The sequence below is a fragment of the Panthera uncia genome (genome assembly GCF_023721935.1).
Source record: "Panthera uncia isolate 11264 chromosome C1 unlocalized genomic scaffold, Puncia_PCG_1.0 HiC_scaffold_3, whole genome shotgun sequence".
Lineage (NCBI taxonomy): Eukaryota > Metazoa > Chordata > Mammalia > Carnivora > Felidae > Panthera > Panthera uncia.
In genome coordinates, this window is record NW_026057584.1 from 60409848 (window position 1) to 60426960 (window position 17113).

At 36.9% G+C, this 17113-nt stretch overlaps 2 protein-coding genes across 4 annotated transcripts in view; one reads left to right on the top strand and one right to left on the bottom strand.

Annotated features, from left to right (window-relative positions):
• HAT1 (histone acetyltransferase 1) overlaps window positions 1-10920 on the bottom strand; it is a 60180-nt gene extending 49260 nt beyond the window's left edge. Inside the window, exons 1-2 of one of the 3 annotated variants that reach the window (XM_049615529.1) lie at window positions 10806-10920; window positions 8501-8605 (exon numbers count right to left, since the gene is read on the bottom strand). In XM_049615529.1, the coding sequence (XP_049471486.1) occupies window positions 8501-8605; window positions 10806-10920 (220 nt within the window). Of the gene's footprint in view, window positions 1-8500; window positions 8606-10522; window positions 10612-10805 lie in introns of those variants that run through there. The other 2 variants (XM_049615531.1, XM_049615532.1) reach the window with 2 other exon arrangements.
• An 89-nt stretch (window positions 10921-11009) lies between these two features.
• SLC25A12 (solute carrier family 25 member 12) overlaps window positions 11010-17113 on the top strand; it is a 126845-nt gene continuing 120741 nt past the window's right edge. Inside the window, exons 1-2 of the mRNA XM_049615522.1 lie at window positions 11010-11132; window positions 15786-15885. The gene's annotated coding sequence lies outside the window, so the exon portion shown is untranslated. The remainder of the gene's footprint in view (window positions 11133-15785; window positions 15886-17113) is intronic.

The window sequence follows — 17113 nt, forward strand, 5'->3', positions numbered from 1 at the left end:
ACTGATATTAATTTTCTAATTTTAATGACTATATTCTGGCCATGTATAATAATGTTCTTGTTTACAGTAAATATACATTAAAGAATATGTGGTGATGATGCATCAAGTCAGCAATTTATTCTCAAATAGTTCAGGGAGAAAAAGTCTTTGTACTTATACTTCCAACTTTTCTGTAAGTTTGCAATCGGTTCAAAACAAAATCGGTTCAATGGCTCAGCTGGTTGAACATCCAACTCGATTTTGGCTTAGGTCATGATCTCGCAGTTCATAAGAGCAGTCCCCCATCTGGCTCTGCACTGTTGGAGAGCCTGTTTGGGATTTTCTCTCTCTCTGTCCCTCCCCAGGTTATGCTCTCTCTCCGTCTCTTTTAAAATAAACTTTAAACAAAACAAAACAAAGGAATGTAGCCCACCAGACCTGCTGCATGTATCAACCCCCAAAACTGGGTTTTAAATTAAAACCCCCCAAAAGCAGCTATTTTGGGGGGAAACCTCAAACCTCACTGAATCATAACTTATCATGCATTTCATCGTGTATAAATTGTACAACACTTTTTAAAAAGCAAAAATAGGGGTGCCTGGGTGGCTCAGTCGGTCAAGTGTTTGACTTTGGCTCAGATCATGATCTCACCATTCATGAATTCCAGCCCCATGTTGGGCTCTGGGCTGACAGCTTGAAGCCTGGAGCCTGCTTTGGATTGTGTGTCTCCCTCTCTCTCTGTCCCTCCCCTGCTTGCTCTCTCTCTCTGTCTCTCTCTTAAAAATAAACATTAAAAAAAATTTTTAATAAATAAAAAGCAAAAATAAAGTTCTCTAACTTTATCCTAGGTCTTTCTCTAGCTACCCATTTCTCAACTCTGCTGCTGAGAAAATCTCTTCGAATATGGAGTCTATACTCCACTTCTAATTTCTCTCCTTTTAATTTCTCTAAATTACTATAAAGTAGTAGATCCTATGACTTCTCTCATTAAAAAAAAAGTTATCAAATCACTAAATCCCAATAGTTCTTATGTTATGAGACTACCAGCAACATTTGACATAGTTGATTACCTCTTCCTCCTTCAAATACTTCAGTCTTTTCGCTTCCAGATACTTCATTCTCCCAAGCTAGCCTTCTCAGTCACAATGGCTTCCTTAATATTCCTTGAACACATACAGCACATTCTGCACTTGCGATTCTGCTGTATGTTAACAATCTTCCTTGAGATATCTACATTGCTCACAAATTCATTCCTTTTATTATATACTCAAATGTCACCTTAGTAGTTGGACCTGATCACCCTGTATTTTCTCCATAACACAAATCACAATTTTCCATGTATTTATGTCTGTTTCTCATAACCAGAATGTAAGCTCCATGAAAAGAGAAACTATTTGTATACTGCTCTATCTCCAGTGCAGTTTTTTATCCCCAGATAAATTTCTGCCACATAAGTATAGCTAAATGAGTATTTCGCAAATGGAAGGCAGCTATGCTCACCACTATACGACCAACGCAGTATTTGACAAATGGTAAATGAACTTAAAATATAAACAATCTCAGGGGCGCCTGGGTGGCTCAGTCAGTTAAGCAGCCGACTTCAGCTCGGGTCATGATCTCACGGTTTGTGAGTTCGAGCCCCGCGTCGGGCTCTGTGCTGACAGCTCAGAGCCTGGAGCCTGTTTCAGATTCTGTGTCTCCCTCTCTCTCTGCCCCTCCCCCGTTCATGCTCTGTCTCTCTCTATCTCAAAAATAAATAAATGTTAAAAAAAAATTTAAAAAAATATATAAACAATCTCAGTAGAACAATATATTGTATTTTAATAATAGGTTATATGGCTTTTTTGTAGAATTTAAAACAGAGCATACTGGAGAATGACGAGGTCAGGGAAAACAATATATATATTACATGAAAAAATGCAAGGAAATAAGAGAAAAATAAGATAACAAAAGCACCAAACAATAAATATAAAGGAGATAAAATTATCAGGCAAAAAAAACTATGCAATCAAATTCAAGTATATACTCTATAAAAGACATACCTAAAAGGAATGACAAGTTAAAAATAAATGGAAGGGTCAGAAATGTATCATGCAAACTACAAAACCTGAAAATGCAATCTAACTTGTAAAAAAAAAAAAATTGCATTCAATGGCATAAGAAGATCTCTTCATGATTAAGGTGAATTCTTTCAAGCCTTTACCTTTAGGTAAATCTAATGTTTTTAAAACTGGTGAGGGTGGGAGTGGTAAAATAGGAAGGCCAAGAAAAGTAGTCACAAAAAATACAAAAGCTGATCTTCACCTCCTCTAAAAAGAAAGCACAATGGACAAAAACACAGACCAATCTCATCTGTAAGTGGTGGTAAGATAAAAATATTTAAATATAAAATAGTCTTCATCAATTCATTAAAAAAACCTCAAGATGGGGCGCCTGGGTGGCGCAGTCGGTTAAGCGTCCGACTTCAGCCAGGTCACGATCTCGCGGTCCGTGAGTTCGAGCCCCGCATCAGGCTCTGGGCTGATGGCTCGGAGCCTGGAGCCTGTTTCCGATTCTGTGTCTCCCTCTCTCTCTGCCCCTCCCCCGTTCATGCTCTGTCTCTCTCTGTCCCAAAAATAAATAAAAAACGTTGAAAAAAAAAAAAAAAAAAACCTCAAGATATTCGTTTCAGAAATGCAAGGGTGGTTCAAAATACAAAGATATGATAATAAAATCTATTATATTAAATATTATGTAGTATTAACATTTGCATGTAACATAATATAATCAAATATTTTCATGGAAACCAAATGGCACTTGATAAATTCTAATATGGATGTTTAAATAAAAACTCTTTGCAAAACAAGACAAATTACTCTTCAAAGTAATAAGCAAGGATATTTAGTGAAGACACACTAGAACCATTCTCATCAAATTAAGGAAAAGATGACTGTAATCATTTTTAAACACTGTTCTGAAAGTGCTTGCCAATGCAATCTGAAAAGAGAACAAAGAGGCATGTATATCAAAAACAAAGTGAATTTATGAAAATGACCAGATATGGTTATAAGCCTGAAAAACAATCAGCTGAAGCCACTCCCCAGAAAGTAAGAGAAGCCAGTAAAATTATCAGGTTTTAAAATATACTGAAAGGGGCACCTGGGTGTCTCAGTAGGTTAACTGTCCGACTTTGGTTCAGGTTATGATCTCACAGTCCGTGGGTTTAAGCCCCGCCTCAGGCTCGGTGCCAAAAGCTCAGAACCTGGAGCCTGCTTTGGATTCTGTGTCTCCCTCTCTCTCTCTCTGCCCCTCTCCCCACTCACACTCTGTCTCTCTCAAAAATAAAACATAAAAAAAAAAATGTTTTAAATATATTGGGAAAAAAACCGTAACAGGGGCACCTGGGTGGCTCAGTCGGTTAAGTGTCCAACTCCTGATTTCAGCTCAGGTCACGATCTCACGGTTTGTGAGTTCAAGCCCTGCGCCTGGCTCTGCAGTAACAGTATGGAGCCTGCTTGGGATTCTCTCTCTTCCCCTCTCTCTGCCCCTCCCTCATTCATGCTTTCCCTCTCAAAATAAATAAAACAGAATAGAAGAGAATAAAATAAAATAAAATAAAATGAAGAAAATATATCCAAAAAACCCAAAAAGACAACCCAATTAAAAAATAGGCAAAGGATTTGAATAGACACTTCTACAAAGAAGATATAAAATGGCAAATAAGCACATGAAAAGATACTCAACATCCTTAGTCATTAGAACAGTGCAAATCAAAATCACAGTATGATATCATTTTACATCTATTAGGATGGCTATAATAATATAAGGAAAAAAAAGAAAATAACAAGCACTGACGATGTGGTGAAATTGGAACCCTTGTACATTGCTGGTAGGACTGTAAAATGGTTCAGCTACTATGTAAAATAACTAAGCAGTTCCTCAAAAAGTTCAACATAGAATTAACATATCTCAGTAATTCTATTCGTAGCTATAAACTCAAAAGAATTGAAAACAGGGAGTCAAACAGACACCCATAGGCTGACGTCCATAGTACCATTATTCACAATAGCCAAAAGGTAGAAAAGATCAAGATGGGGGCAGCCTTCACGGCTCAGTCAGGTACATATCCGACTCTTGATTTTGACTCAGGTCACGATCTCATGCTTTATGAGTTCAACCCTCACATCGGGCTCCGCACCAACGAACGCTGCAGAGCCTGCTCAGAATTCTCCTATCTCTTGCTCTCAAAATAAATAAACAAACTTTGAAAAAAAAAAAAAAAAAAGACCCAGATGTCCATGAACAAATGAATAAACAAAATGTGGCATATATACACAATAGAATATTATTCAGCCATGAACAGGACTGGAGTCCTGATATATGCTACAACATGAAATATCTGCTAAGTGAAATAAATTGAAAACATTATGCTAAGTGAAATAAGCCACACACAAAAGGACAAATACTGCTGTGACACCACTTAAACAAAATATCTAGAACAGATAAATTCATAGAAACAGAAAATAGATTAGAGGTTACCAAGGGCTGGAGGGGAAAAGTGAATGGGGATTTACTGTTGTTTTTTTTTTTAATTTTTTTTTAATGTTTATTTACTTTTGAGAGAGAGAGAGAGAGACAGACAGAGAGGAAGGGCCAGAGAGAGAGGGAGACACAGAATCTGAAACAGGCTCCAGGCTCTGGGCTGTCAGCACAGAGCCTGATGCGGGGCTTGAACTCACGAACCGCGAGATCATGACCTGAGCCGAAGTCAGACGCTTAACCGACTGAGCCACCCAGACACCCTGCAGATTTACTGTTTAACAGCCACAAAGTTTCTGTTTGGGGTGATGAAAAAAATTTGGAAAAAGCACTAATGGTCACATAATATTATGAATACAATTAATGCTACTTAACTGTACACATAAAAATGGTTAAAAAGAAACATAGAAAAAAAAGATTCACTCTTTCTACAATAACCTACCCCAAAGCTCTAAACCTCTGTGGAAAAAAAAGTGTGCCTGTCAATCCCTCACACACCAAGTGAACAAGAGCTTCTTCTATGAGAGGAAGAATCTCAGGATAAACCTTAGTGGAATTATGGGTATGCAGTCAAGAGTTAAAGTTATCCCATGTGTCTAGCAGAATGCCTGTCACATAGATTTCAATAACCATTTGTCCAGACAAGGTGGAAGGGGAGGGAACTGGGACAGGAGAGCTGAAAAAAAAGAGGGAGAAAGGAAGGTTGGCTTGAGGTTACAAGTTATTACTATAACTGTAAGGAATTAGAATGACCAAATAACCCAGTTTTAATTCTGTCATGTATGTGTAGAACTTGAGTTACCTAACTTGGATTTTGAAGTGGGGAAATAAATATATATTAAAAATTGTTTTCCACAGTTTTCTCACACACTACTAATAAAGACAGAACATATAGTGGAAGAGAAAATCTCATTTGTAATAGCAATAACATGAATGAAATACCTAGGAATAAACCTAATAAGAGATGTTTACCATCTATAAAATTTAAAACTCTTTAAAAAGATGGACATTTAAAAAAGACCCAAATAAGTAGTAAAATATTCCTTTTTTTTTTTTTTTACATTTTTTTAATGTTTGGTTTTTTTTTTTTTAAGTTTATTTTTGAGAGACAGAGAGAGACAGAACACAAGCAGGGGAGGGACAGAGAGAGAGGGAGACATAGGATCTGAAGTAGGCTCCAGGCTCTGAGCTTTCTGCACAGAACCCAACGTGGGGCTCAAACTCTCCAACCTCAAGATCATAACCTGAGCCGAAGTTGGACACTTAATTGACTGAGCCTCCCAGGTACCCCTAGTGTTTATTTCTGGGGGAGAGACAAAGAGAAAGAGAGAGGGTGCATATGGGGGAGCGGCAAAGAAAGGGGGACTAAGGATCCCAAGCAGGCTCTGAAAGCAATGAGGCTTGAACTCACAAACTGTGAGATCATGACCTGAGCTGAAGTCAGATGCTTAACCAATTGAGTAACCCAGGCATCCCGAAAAATATTCTTGCTTACTATTAAAAAGAAAAGACTCAACAATGTAAGGATGTTGACTCTCCCTAAGTTAAACTTAATTTAACAGGATCTCAAGTAAAAAAAAAAACAAAAAACAATCAACAAAAATCTTTTCGGAACTTGATAAAATGTTCATCTAGAAGAACAAACAGAATTAGAGAAAACTTAGGAAAACTCTTAAAGAATAACAAGTGGGGGGCCTAGTCACATCATATATTAATCATAAAATTTTTAACAGCATTACACTAATGGAGCAAGGACAAAAGATACATGATTTTTATGATACTTTAATATGCTAAAAGCAATTTTAAATCATTAATGAAAAGACAACTTAAACTGGCAGGTGGAAAATTGGCTAAGTCATCTGAGAAAGCAAAGCTGGATTCCTATCTCATGCCTTATAGCAGGAAAGAGTCAAAAGTTTGCACTTAAGGGGCGCCTGGGTGGCTCAGTCGGTTAAGTGGCCGACTTCAGCTTGAGTCATGATCTTGCGGTCCGTGAGTTCGAGCCCCGCGTTGGGCTCTGTGCTGACAGCTCAGAGCCTGGAGCCTGTTTCAGATTCTGTGTCTCCCTCTCTCTGACCCTCCCCCGTTCATGCTCTGTCTCTCTCTGTCTCAAAAATAAATAAACGTTAAAAAAAATTAAAAAAAAAAAAAGTTTGCACTTAAAAAAGAAAAAATCCCAAAAATATTAAAAGAAACAATGGATAAACTTTAAAATCTTAGAGTAGGGAGGGCCTTTTTGTAAGATATGACAAAAACACATACTTGCAATATTTAAGGGCTGATTCACTTAGATACAAAGGATATACTTTTCTTAGAATCAAAAATGTGTTAATTATCAAATTAAAAAAATAGTTTAAAAATACAGTAAAAAATCCACAGAAAATAACAAGTGTTGGCAAGGATGTAGGGAAATTGGAACCTATGTGCACTGTTGGTAGGAATGCAAAATGGAGTAACCAATATGGAAAACGAATACTTATATCTTTACAACAGGATCCTGATTTTAGAAAAATAAATCTATGTATGCAGAAGAAAAAAAAACCTAGGTAAGTATTATCTCTGTAGTGAAGAGTACCTTCTTTGTCACTTTCTTTATATTTTTGTTATGTTTGTACTGTTTTAAATAATGGAAGCTAATATTTATTGAGAATTTTTAAAAGTCAAGTTGTTAATGCACTTTACTTGTACTTAACCTCCTCATTTAATCTTTACAACCACTGTAAAAGTAAGTACTATTAACTTCACTATAAGACTATTCAGGGATGGAATGTGATGGAACCAGAATTCATGAACATAAAACTATTTTTTTAAATAGCTTTATTGAGGTATAATTTACATAACAATAACACTTGTTTTAAGCATATAATTCTATAATTTTTAGTAAATTTAGAATTGTGTGACCATTGTCACAATCTAATTTTAAAACATTGCCACTGTCCCCAAAAGAAATCTCATGCCTATTTGCAGTCATTCTCTCTCACACTCAGTCTGACAACTACCATTCTATCTTCTGTCTACAGATTTGCCTTTTCCAAACATACATATAAATACAATCATATTGTATGTGAGGTTTTTTTCTGTCTGATTTTTTTTTTTTACTTGGAATGTTTTTGAGTCCTCTCATGTTTGTAGTATCTTTTACTCCTTTTTATTGTCAAGTGGTTATTCCATCATATAGATATACTACACTTTGTTTATTCACTTATCAGTTGACAGAGATCTCAGTTGTTTCCATTTTGGGGCTACTGTGAATAATGCTGCTATAAATATTTACATACTAGTTTTTGTATGGACATATGTTTTTAAATTTTTTTTAATGTTTATTTATTTTTGAGAGACAGAGCGTGAGCAGGGGAGGGGCAGAGAGAGAGAGAGAGAGAGAGAGAGAGAGAGAGAGAATCTGAAGCAGGCTCCAGGCTCCCAGCTGTCAGCACAGAGACCGATGCGAGGCTCGAACTCACAAACCATGAGATCATGAGCTGAGCCGAAGTCGGACACTTAACCGACTGAACCATCCAGGTGCCCCTGGACATATGTTTTCATTTCTCTTGAGTAGATAGATACCTAGGAGTAGAATTGCTGGGTCATATAGTACATCTAACTTTTTAAGAACTTGCCAAACTGTTTTCCAAAGTAGTTGCATCATTTTACATTCCCATCAGCAATACGAGTGTTTTTCCACATCCTCACCAACACGTATGGTCTACTATTTTTATAAGAAAAATGTAAAGGTAAATGTTTTTAAGAGTCTGAGAACACTGACACCTATCATTTTTTGCCACACTGTACTTCCTATATGTACACTCTGCCACTTCTTAAACATCTACCCACTCTATGACATAAATCGAGACTGAATAAAATCGGAATGTGTTCAATACATGCAGAAAACTAACCATGTACATGAACAACTCTTCTTATGTAAACTTCTACTTCGAATTAAAAAAAAAGATTATATATGAACACACAGTGCATATATAATACCACTTCAAAATAGCATACGTACCCAATTTTAGTTCAATTGCTGTGTTGGTGTTACATTTGTACTCTGCCAGCTTCTTCTCCACTGCACTCTTGTACTCAACCAAAAATTTCTCCATAGCACCAAATCCTAAGGGAAAGTTTTTAAAAGGCCTTGTTGGAACCGGTTTAAATAGTCAAATCTACAAATAGCGTTCTTATTAGAAGTAGAATAAAAGGTAAGATTTAAAACATGCTAACAGATCATAAAAGTAAAGGCCTCTAGACTCCTAAATAAATGTACTGCATATGACTTCCTCATTAGAAAACAAGAGAAATATCACTTGTGAGATAGAAGCTTATGAACTAGGCTTGCTTTACATGAATAAGTAAATCTGAAAATTAATGACTACTGACCTTTCCTTATATTTAATACTAATATACACTACCTGCTAGGATTTACACCTGAGCGGCTTTTTAAAATATAAAAAGGATGCCACTGCTCCACCAAGAAACAAAATGAGAATATCCTTTGATAATTACAATACCATTTCATCTCTAATACTGGAAAAATTCTACCCAGAGTACTTCATATCAACTATTAAAAAACCATCAACTGATAATGTATACATTATCTCAGGAAGGATACACAAGAAACTGGTAACCATGGTTATCTCTAGGATAAGAGAGAAGGAATGGGGATTAGGTTGGGAAAGAAAATTTTAACTGCATTGAAGTTTTTTTTAACCATATATGTATAAAGTCATAAACTATGGGCTACTGACAGCTAAATGCTTTTACTACAACATGGGCACCCATCAATACATGTAATAATTAAAAATGGAAGCAATCATTATCAAAGTACACTGTCAAGCAAAGATGACAATAAATCTCCTGACATAATGAACATAAAAATGAGTAAAAATTCAGGAAAAAAGAAGTCATTAGCAGAAACAAAAGAAAGGTACAATGACACGCCATAAACTTTAACAAGTGGTTGAGACATCATACACAGAAAATGGGGGGAACATTTGAGGCACTACAGATTAATAGTCTGGAGTCAGAATTCCTAGAATCAAATCCAGTCTTCACCACTTACTGGATCTGTGAACTAGAACTAGAGCACTTGACTCCTCAGACCGTAACCTATGAAACTGAGACAACAGAACCCACTTCAAGGGAATTATATACAACGCAAGCAACAAAATCTAACTTGTGAAATCATACTTTGGCTTAATCCCCACAATCTCTTAGACAAGTAAATACTCTATCAGTCCCATTTCATATTCAAAAGCTCAGGATTAGAAAGAAAGAGGTTTCATTGCTTAAAGGCGCCCAACTATTAAGTGGTGAAGCAGAGATTCAAATTTAGGTGTAATTCTTACTATATGCACACCATACATAATACATATGGTCCCCCTCTTTTATAGCACCAGTGTACCCCCAAAATCCCACAGTCACTATCTGGTAGAACAGTCCTTCCTTGAATATCTGTAGCGTTCACGTGATAGCCTGTCTATCCAGCACATCCATAAAAGTGTAGTAAGACAACTATGAAGACAGCGGGAAAAGATAAAAGTAGAAACTGTCCCTTCACTTCAAAAAATATGTAATTGGAAAACCACACCAAAATAGGCTCAATACATGTAAAAAATAGCAATTATTAGTCATTAAATGTTGTAAACTAAAGAGACTCAATAAAGAAAGCAGAATAGAATGAACACGAGAATTATAGTGTAGAAAGAATACTAAGAGAAGTTTAGATGAAGGAAGAAAGCGAGAAACTCTTTCTCAAAGGAAATCTAAATCGAGCCTAGGAATATTAAACGCGAGAGATTAAGAAAAACGATTACTAAGTCAAGATTCAAGCGAGAGCCCTAACGCAGGGCAAGGCAGAACTGCGCTAGCTCAGAAGTTGACTGTAGTGGAAGGAAGGTGGAGGGAGACCTGGAAGAGGAAGATCTGAGCATTAAAATCAGCTGGCGGGAACAGAACCAGACTACTGTGGCTGAGGCAGCAGTGGGGAAGAAGCAACGAGGAGATTAACAGGCCTCAAGACATCTAGCACCTTACAAGCCCAAATCGCGACGCCTTCCCCCGGCTTCCTCAGCCCTCCGCCGGGGCCGAGTTCTTCGCAGAAGCCGCAGAACCCCGAGTAGTTGGGGGTGGGGGCACGAACCTCGGCCGACAAGGAGCTGGGGTGAGAGTTCCGTGCTTCCAGGCTGAAGGAAGCCTTCTGGAACCCAGGCTGGTGCCCGAAAGTTCCAGGCGGGCACTGTCACCACGGTCTCGGCGTTCTTTCCCAAACCTGCCCGCCCCCTCCCCTTGGTAAACTTTTCCCGGGAACTTACCCGCCATTTCCGAGCTGCGAGCACCCGCGGCTGAGGAAGGACGAATCAACCCGCGCGCTCCCTGGCCGGAAGTGAGCTCGTTGTCTGACGCATTTCCCCCACCCACCTCTGGCATGTCGCTAGCCAATGAGAGGAGGAGATTCGAGGCGCAGGGAGGTGGATGCACCCCAAGAGGAGGGGCTGACACCGCGGGGAATGCTCCGACCGTTGCCTAGCCACCGCAAGCGCGGTCAGCAGCTTTGCAGGCCTGAGCCGGAGGTGGAGGCCGCATAAGGGACCTAACGTGTTAAAATGCTCGCTGGCCGGCGCGAGGACAGTTTCTTTTAGGTTGGATTTGAATGATATAAATACCATATAGCTGTTTTCTGTTCCCCCCCCCCCCCCAGCGATGTTTCAGAGATGGGTAGAGAAACTTCCCCTTTGGCCTGCACCAACACCTAAGGCCTAGGTTTATGTAGGTAAAATGTAGGGTTTGAGTTGCATTTGCGGGAGAAATATACAATTATTTGCTTCTATTTGAAAAAAATTTTTTTTCTAATGTTTATGTTTGAGAGACAGAGCGCGAGTTGGGGAGGGACAGAGAGAGAGGGAATCTGAAGCAGGCTCCAGGCTCTGAGATGTCAGCACACAGCCCGTTGGGGTCAGAACCCACAAGCTGTGAAATCATGACCCTGGCCAAAGTTGGAGGCCTAACCGACTGAGCCACCCAGGTGCCCCTATTTGTTTCTATTTTTGCCCTAAATTCTTGTTTAACTTCGTTTTTCTTTTCTCATGTGTTTAAACAGTATATATTGTAACGTTGAGGTACTCTACCGATGAAATTGTTACCTAATAATACCTCAAACTCTAGTGGCCCGAACCACCGCACAGGATGCTTCCTGATTTGGGCCATAGTACTTGCTAGTATTTCATAATTGCTGAAACCTTTCGTCCCAGAAGATAAATCATTATTTAGGTATCCACAAATAGTCCCACAATGTTGTCTAAAACACTAGAATGTCTTGTGAACAAATGTTGTTTAATAGGTTTTACAATGATACTGCTAAAGCTAAAATGGACCCTTGGGATGATAGTCTAGAACTAATACATCCTCTCATTTTAGTGATAAAGACATTAAAGCCCAGAAAAGAGAAATTGCCCCAAGCTCACACTCAGTATACAGCCTACCTTAGAGTCAGGTTCTCCAGATACTCAGCCCAGTATTTGTGCAACTGCATGGAGATGGCCTTCTTGAAGATAAAGATCACAAAAGGTACCAAGAATGCTTGGATCCTTCTTTACATCTAAATGAAACACAAGAAATTATGATCATGATGTTAAGAAGGAAACTGAAATCTGCCATTAATGACATTATGGATCAAAAAAGGAAAACAATCTTTTTTTAATAATCATTTTTTCAAAATGACAAGGCTCATTCCTTTACAAAACCACCTTATTTGTAGATCAGCCAATAGCTGACCAGCAATTATCCTTATAATAAGAAAATAAAATCTGAAATGGATTAGTCCTGTGACTTTATGGTTGTAGAGAAAAAATACAGTGAAACCTATATATGATAAATATGAATAAGAAATAAGATGAATGTGAATTAGAAATACAATGAAACATATATTGTTTGACTAGCATTTAGTATGATCTACTTGCAAAATTGAGGTTACATTTTTAAATTGTCCTTGTCTTAGAATTGTTCACACATATTTATTACACTGCCACAGAACACATGTTTAGGTACAGTTTAGCTAAAAGTAAAAAGAATGACTTCCTTCAGAAAGATAGTAGTAACATTACCAAAAAGGAGAAAGGTATTTTCTTTTTTTGCAGGGTTTTTCCCCCTCTTTTTTAAATTTATCTTTTACCTTGTTATAAAGGGAATTTATTGGGTGAATGTTACCACCATGGAATAAAATTTCTGCAAAAGGAATATGCTGTCCTTATACATATATAAGAGGCAACAGAGGGGTGTGGAAAGTTCAGTGCTCTACTAGTCTCAGTTCTACTGCTTCATGATTGTGGGACCTGTTTCATTTATTAAGTGGAGATAATACCTTCCCAGTTACCACACCTTGGTTGTGAAAATGAAATGGAACAATATTTATGAAAGGTTTGTAAACTCTAAAATTATATGTTAATATGAGGTGATATTGGTATGTTAATATTTATTCTAGAATAGGAGGTTCAGAAAAGGCATTTTTCTCCAAAGAAAAAGGCCATATTGCACTATTAGGAATGAACTAGCAACTGTATGTTTGATATAGATTCAAGTGCATATGGACTAGTAAATTTTGGCATCCTGTCTTGAAACCTCCAGAAGAGGGGTGCCTGGGTGGCTCAGTCAGTTAAGCGTCCAACTTCATCTCAGGTCATGATCTCACAGTTCATGGGTTCGAGCCCCGTCGGGCTCTGTGCTGACAGCTGAGAGCCTGGAGCCTGTTTCAAATTCTGTGTCTCCCTCTCTCTCTGCCCCTCCCCTGTTCACGTTCTGTCTCTGTCTGAAGAATAAATAAACATTAAAAAAATAATTTAAAAAAAGAAAGAAAGAAAGAAACCTCTAGAAGAGATTTTTTTTAAAAAACATGGTATTAAAGTGATGAACATCAGAAAGTGGGTATAAGAAATATGAAATCTAAAAGAAAATGCAGATATTTAATATGTCTATATTTCAAAATGTATACTTCTCTACAGGTAGTAACAACAGCTAGTCAACTCATTTGTTTGGTTCATAGTGCTTATTGGGAGGGGAGGGGGGCAATGAGTTTCAATTCCCAGAACAATTATTTAGAATGCCCTACCCGCCTACTTGACTTTCTTATGAGTTAAAATAAAAATAGACAAGCTCATATCGAAAACTACTATTAGAATAGTAACTTAAAGGCGTACATTACCAACAATTTGCACACTCCATTTTGTCACTCTCATACACTAGCCATAGATGTATGAACTAGTACTTTTTAAGAAGCAATTTTGCAATTTTAACAAATTTAACAAAAATTTTAATTTGTACATTTTTTTAAAATTTGTATATATTTTGAGGTAGAAGTTCCACTTACAAGCATTTGTCTACAAAATTGTTTGCATAAGAATGCAAAGATGTATGAACAAAGATGTTCAATACAGCATTAATTTTATTGAGAAATTGGAAATAGCCTAAACATTCATCAAAAGGGGCTGGTTAATATGTACTGACATGGGAGAATATCTAGTATATAATAGGTTAAAAACTAAGTTACATAACATTATAATGTTATGTTATTTATATAAAGAAGTGTATTTTGATATAAACATACCTAACAAGGTTAACTGTGACTGCCTGTAGAAGGGAAAGTTTGAAGAGAATTAATGAGGAATTTTTAAAAAATACTGTTTGCTTCTTTTAATGAGGTTATATTAGTTTCTTTCATAATTAGAAACTTACTAACCTTTTTGGAGGTTTTTAGACATACGGGCTAACTCTTACCCTCTTCTTTACATTCTATGAATTGTGATACACAGAATCAAAGAGAAGCAGCTTAACTGAAACAAGGAACAGTTGAAAGTCACTATTTCTACTTTTGCATTCTGTCATTATTTACAAGCAAATATTGATCAGAATGAGGAAAGAGCACTATAATTTATTATACTTGTTTATGAAATGACCAACCAGCGACACATGCTTCATTTTTTGAAACTATAATTTCTAAAAATGGCATTAATTATGTGTGTCTACTTAGGGTAATACAATAAGGTCTAAGATATTTCACATTCCATAGTTAAAATGCTGTTTCATACATTTTTTTTCAATTTTAGCTAACAAAAAAATGACCATTATTCCCCTGTCTTAAATTTTTTTTATCTTGTTTTGGGTTGTTTATCAATGTGGAAAGCTTCAGGGTAGGGGGAAGGTGAAGGAAACTCTATCAAAGCTACTTAGATATTAAACAAATAAAACGAAAACTTATGACTAGAATATTCATTTTAAAATGATATATTATTTCAGTACTTGTTTTTTTTTTTTTGACTGGTATAAAACACATAAAATTGAACATTTTAATGATTTTTAAACATGCATTTTAGTAGTGTTAAGTATATTTACTTAATTGTGAAAGCTGTCATTTTTTTTAAATTTTTTTTTTTAACATTTATTTATTTTTGAGACAGAGAGAGACACAGCATGAATGGGGGAGGGGCAGAGAAGGAGGGAGACACAGAATCGGAAGCAGGCTCCAGGCTCCGAGCCATCAGCCCAGAGCCCGACGCGGGGCTCGAACTCACGACCGCGAGATCGTGACCTGAGCTGAAGTCGGACGCTTAACCGACTGAGCCACCCAGGCGCCCCAGCTGTCATTTTTTTAATGTTTATTTGGTTTGAGAGAGCAAGAGGGAGAGATAGAGCACGTGCACAGGGTAGAGGGGGCAGTGAAAGAGGGAGAAAGAGAACCCCAAGCAGGGTCCATGCTGCCAGCACAGAGCCCTACATGGGGCTCAATCCCACAAACCCGAGATCATGACCCAAGCCGAAATCATGAGGTGTATGCTTAACCCACTGAGCCACTCAGGAGCCCCAAAGCTGACATTTTAATGGACTGGTTTTCACCTTTTGATCTATTTATCCATATTACTATGCACAGTAAGACTCTTAACTTGCTATCATCTGGGCACACAAAGTGAGTAGCTTTTATACCAGTTATATAATACTGTGAATTAAATGTTTAGTTCATAAATCTATCCTTTAAAAGAATTATAAAATAAAATATAATTATAAACTAAAATATATATATTGTTATCAACAATATATATTATTGATTCTTAATATTAAGTTGTTAATTAAAAGAATTATAAAATAAAATATAAATATAAACTAAAAAAAAATATATATATATATATACAGTTATCAACAAACGAAACAAATTAGTGGCTGTGCAAATTAGTAAAATTAAAAGAATTCTGAAAATTTTCCTAGAGAGAATCCAGACTTTAAGTTTGTCATTAATCTCATCAACACAGGGCTCTCAGAGAATTCCTTTGCCAGTCTTGAATGAGCTAAGAGGACGAAAGGGTCATGCCAACTGGCATCATATAATACAGAGAGAACCTGCTTCATCAGGTAAGAAGGGTGTGTTGGTAGGGCTAGGATGCATTTAAATAATAAAATGTTTACTTTTTCATATCTTTGTAAGATTTAATTTTGTATATTGTATATGGGGAAGTTTATGTTATTATAGATATGGTGTGATTTTTAGATATGGTTTAAGAGAAACTAAAGTACTTTGAATAATGTAGAATCAGAACTTTAGAGCAAAGTGATATTAGAAATCAGATAATCTAGTCATTGCCATCTTTTTAATTTGGTATATATATGCATAAAAATTTGTGTATGTATCTCCATATAAATGTATATCTAATATATTTTTGTCACTCTTCATTCCTATATTAAATATTACTATTGTTAACTTATTGTTTTTTAGACAAAAAAGAATATGAATACTAATTTTTAATATATTCCACCTAGGTAAGCCACCTGTGCACCCCTGAAAATCCCTGACTTCATCCCACACTCTTCTTTAAGGTTTCTCAGTGAGTTACTGATACTGGTGATACTGTGGCCCAACTCTCAGTTTGATCCTATGTTTTTCTGGGTTTTCTTCTTCCCATTCTTGCTGTTGAAAGGGTTAATTTCTTTCATGAAATACTTTACTTTGGAAAGAAAGTCACCGTGTCTGGCTCATGATTGATACCCGTTAAGTGTTTATTTTAAATGATTTTGTGTAATACTATCAAGAACATCATTTCTCCACAAAACAACTATGCTTCCACTTTTGTTCCAGCAATTCATGGTTCTTGAGATTGGAAACTGCTAAGTTTCTTTGCTTTAAAACATCCTTCAGCATGTGATTAGAATCAAAGACTACAAACCACCTTATTCATGTTCAACTCATCCTGCCAACATGTGTATACTACAGGCCTTTCCTTATTAAATTGTTCTTTGGATGTCACCAGGGAGTAGCTCTGGCCTAAGGCAGGTAATCGACACAATTGCTAGGAGATGATCTTTTGCAAGAGTACGTTTATCCCTGGTACAGTGGCTCCAAAGACAAGATTCTCTGGGGCACATGTATTCTTGTAGACAAGCCCAGATCATCAGTAGCCCTGGTTTTCCCCAGAGAATTTTAACCCAGATTTGAGCTTTCTCACAGAGCTCTAAGAAGGCCTAGCTATTCCTCATGAGCAGCTTACCCTGCTCCTCTATACTTCCATCTCTATCCTTCAATCAGTTGAGCACCCAGACATTCAGACACTAGATGTAGGCTGCCATCTCCCCAAACCCAGGTCCT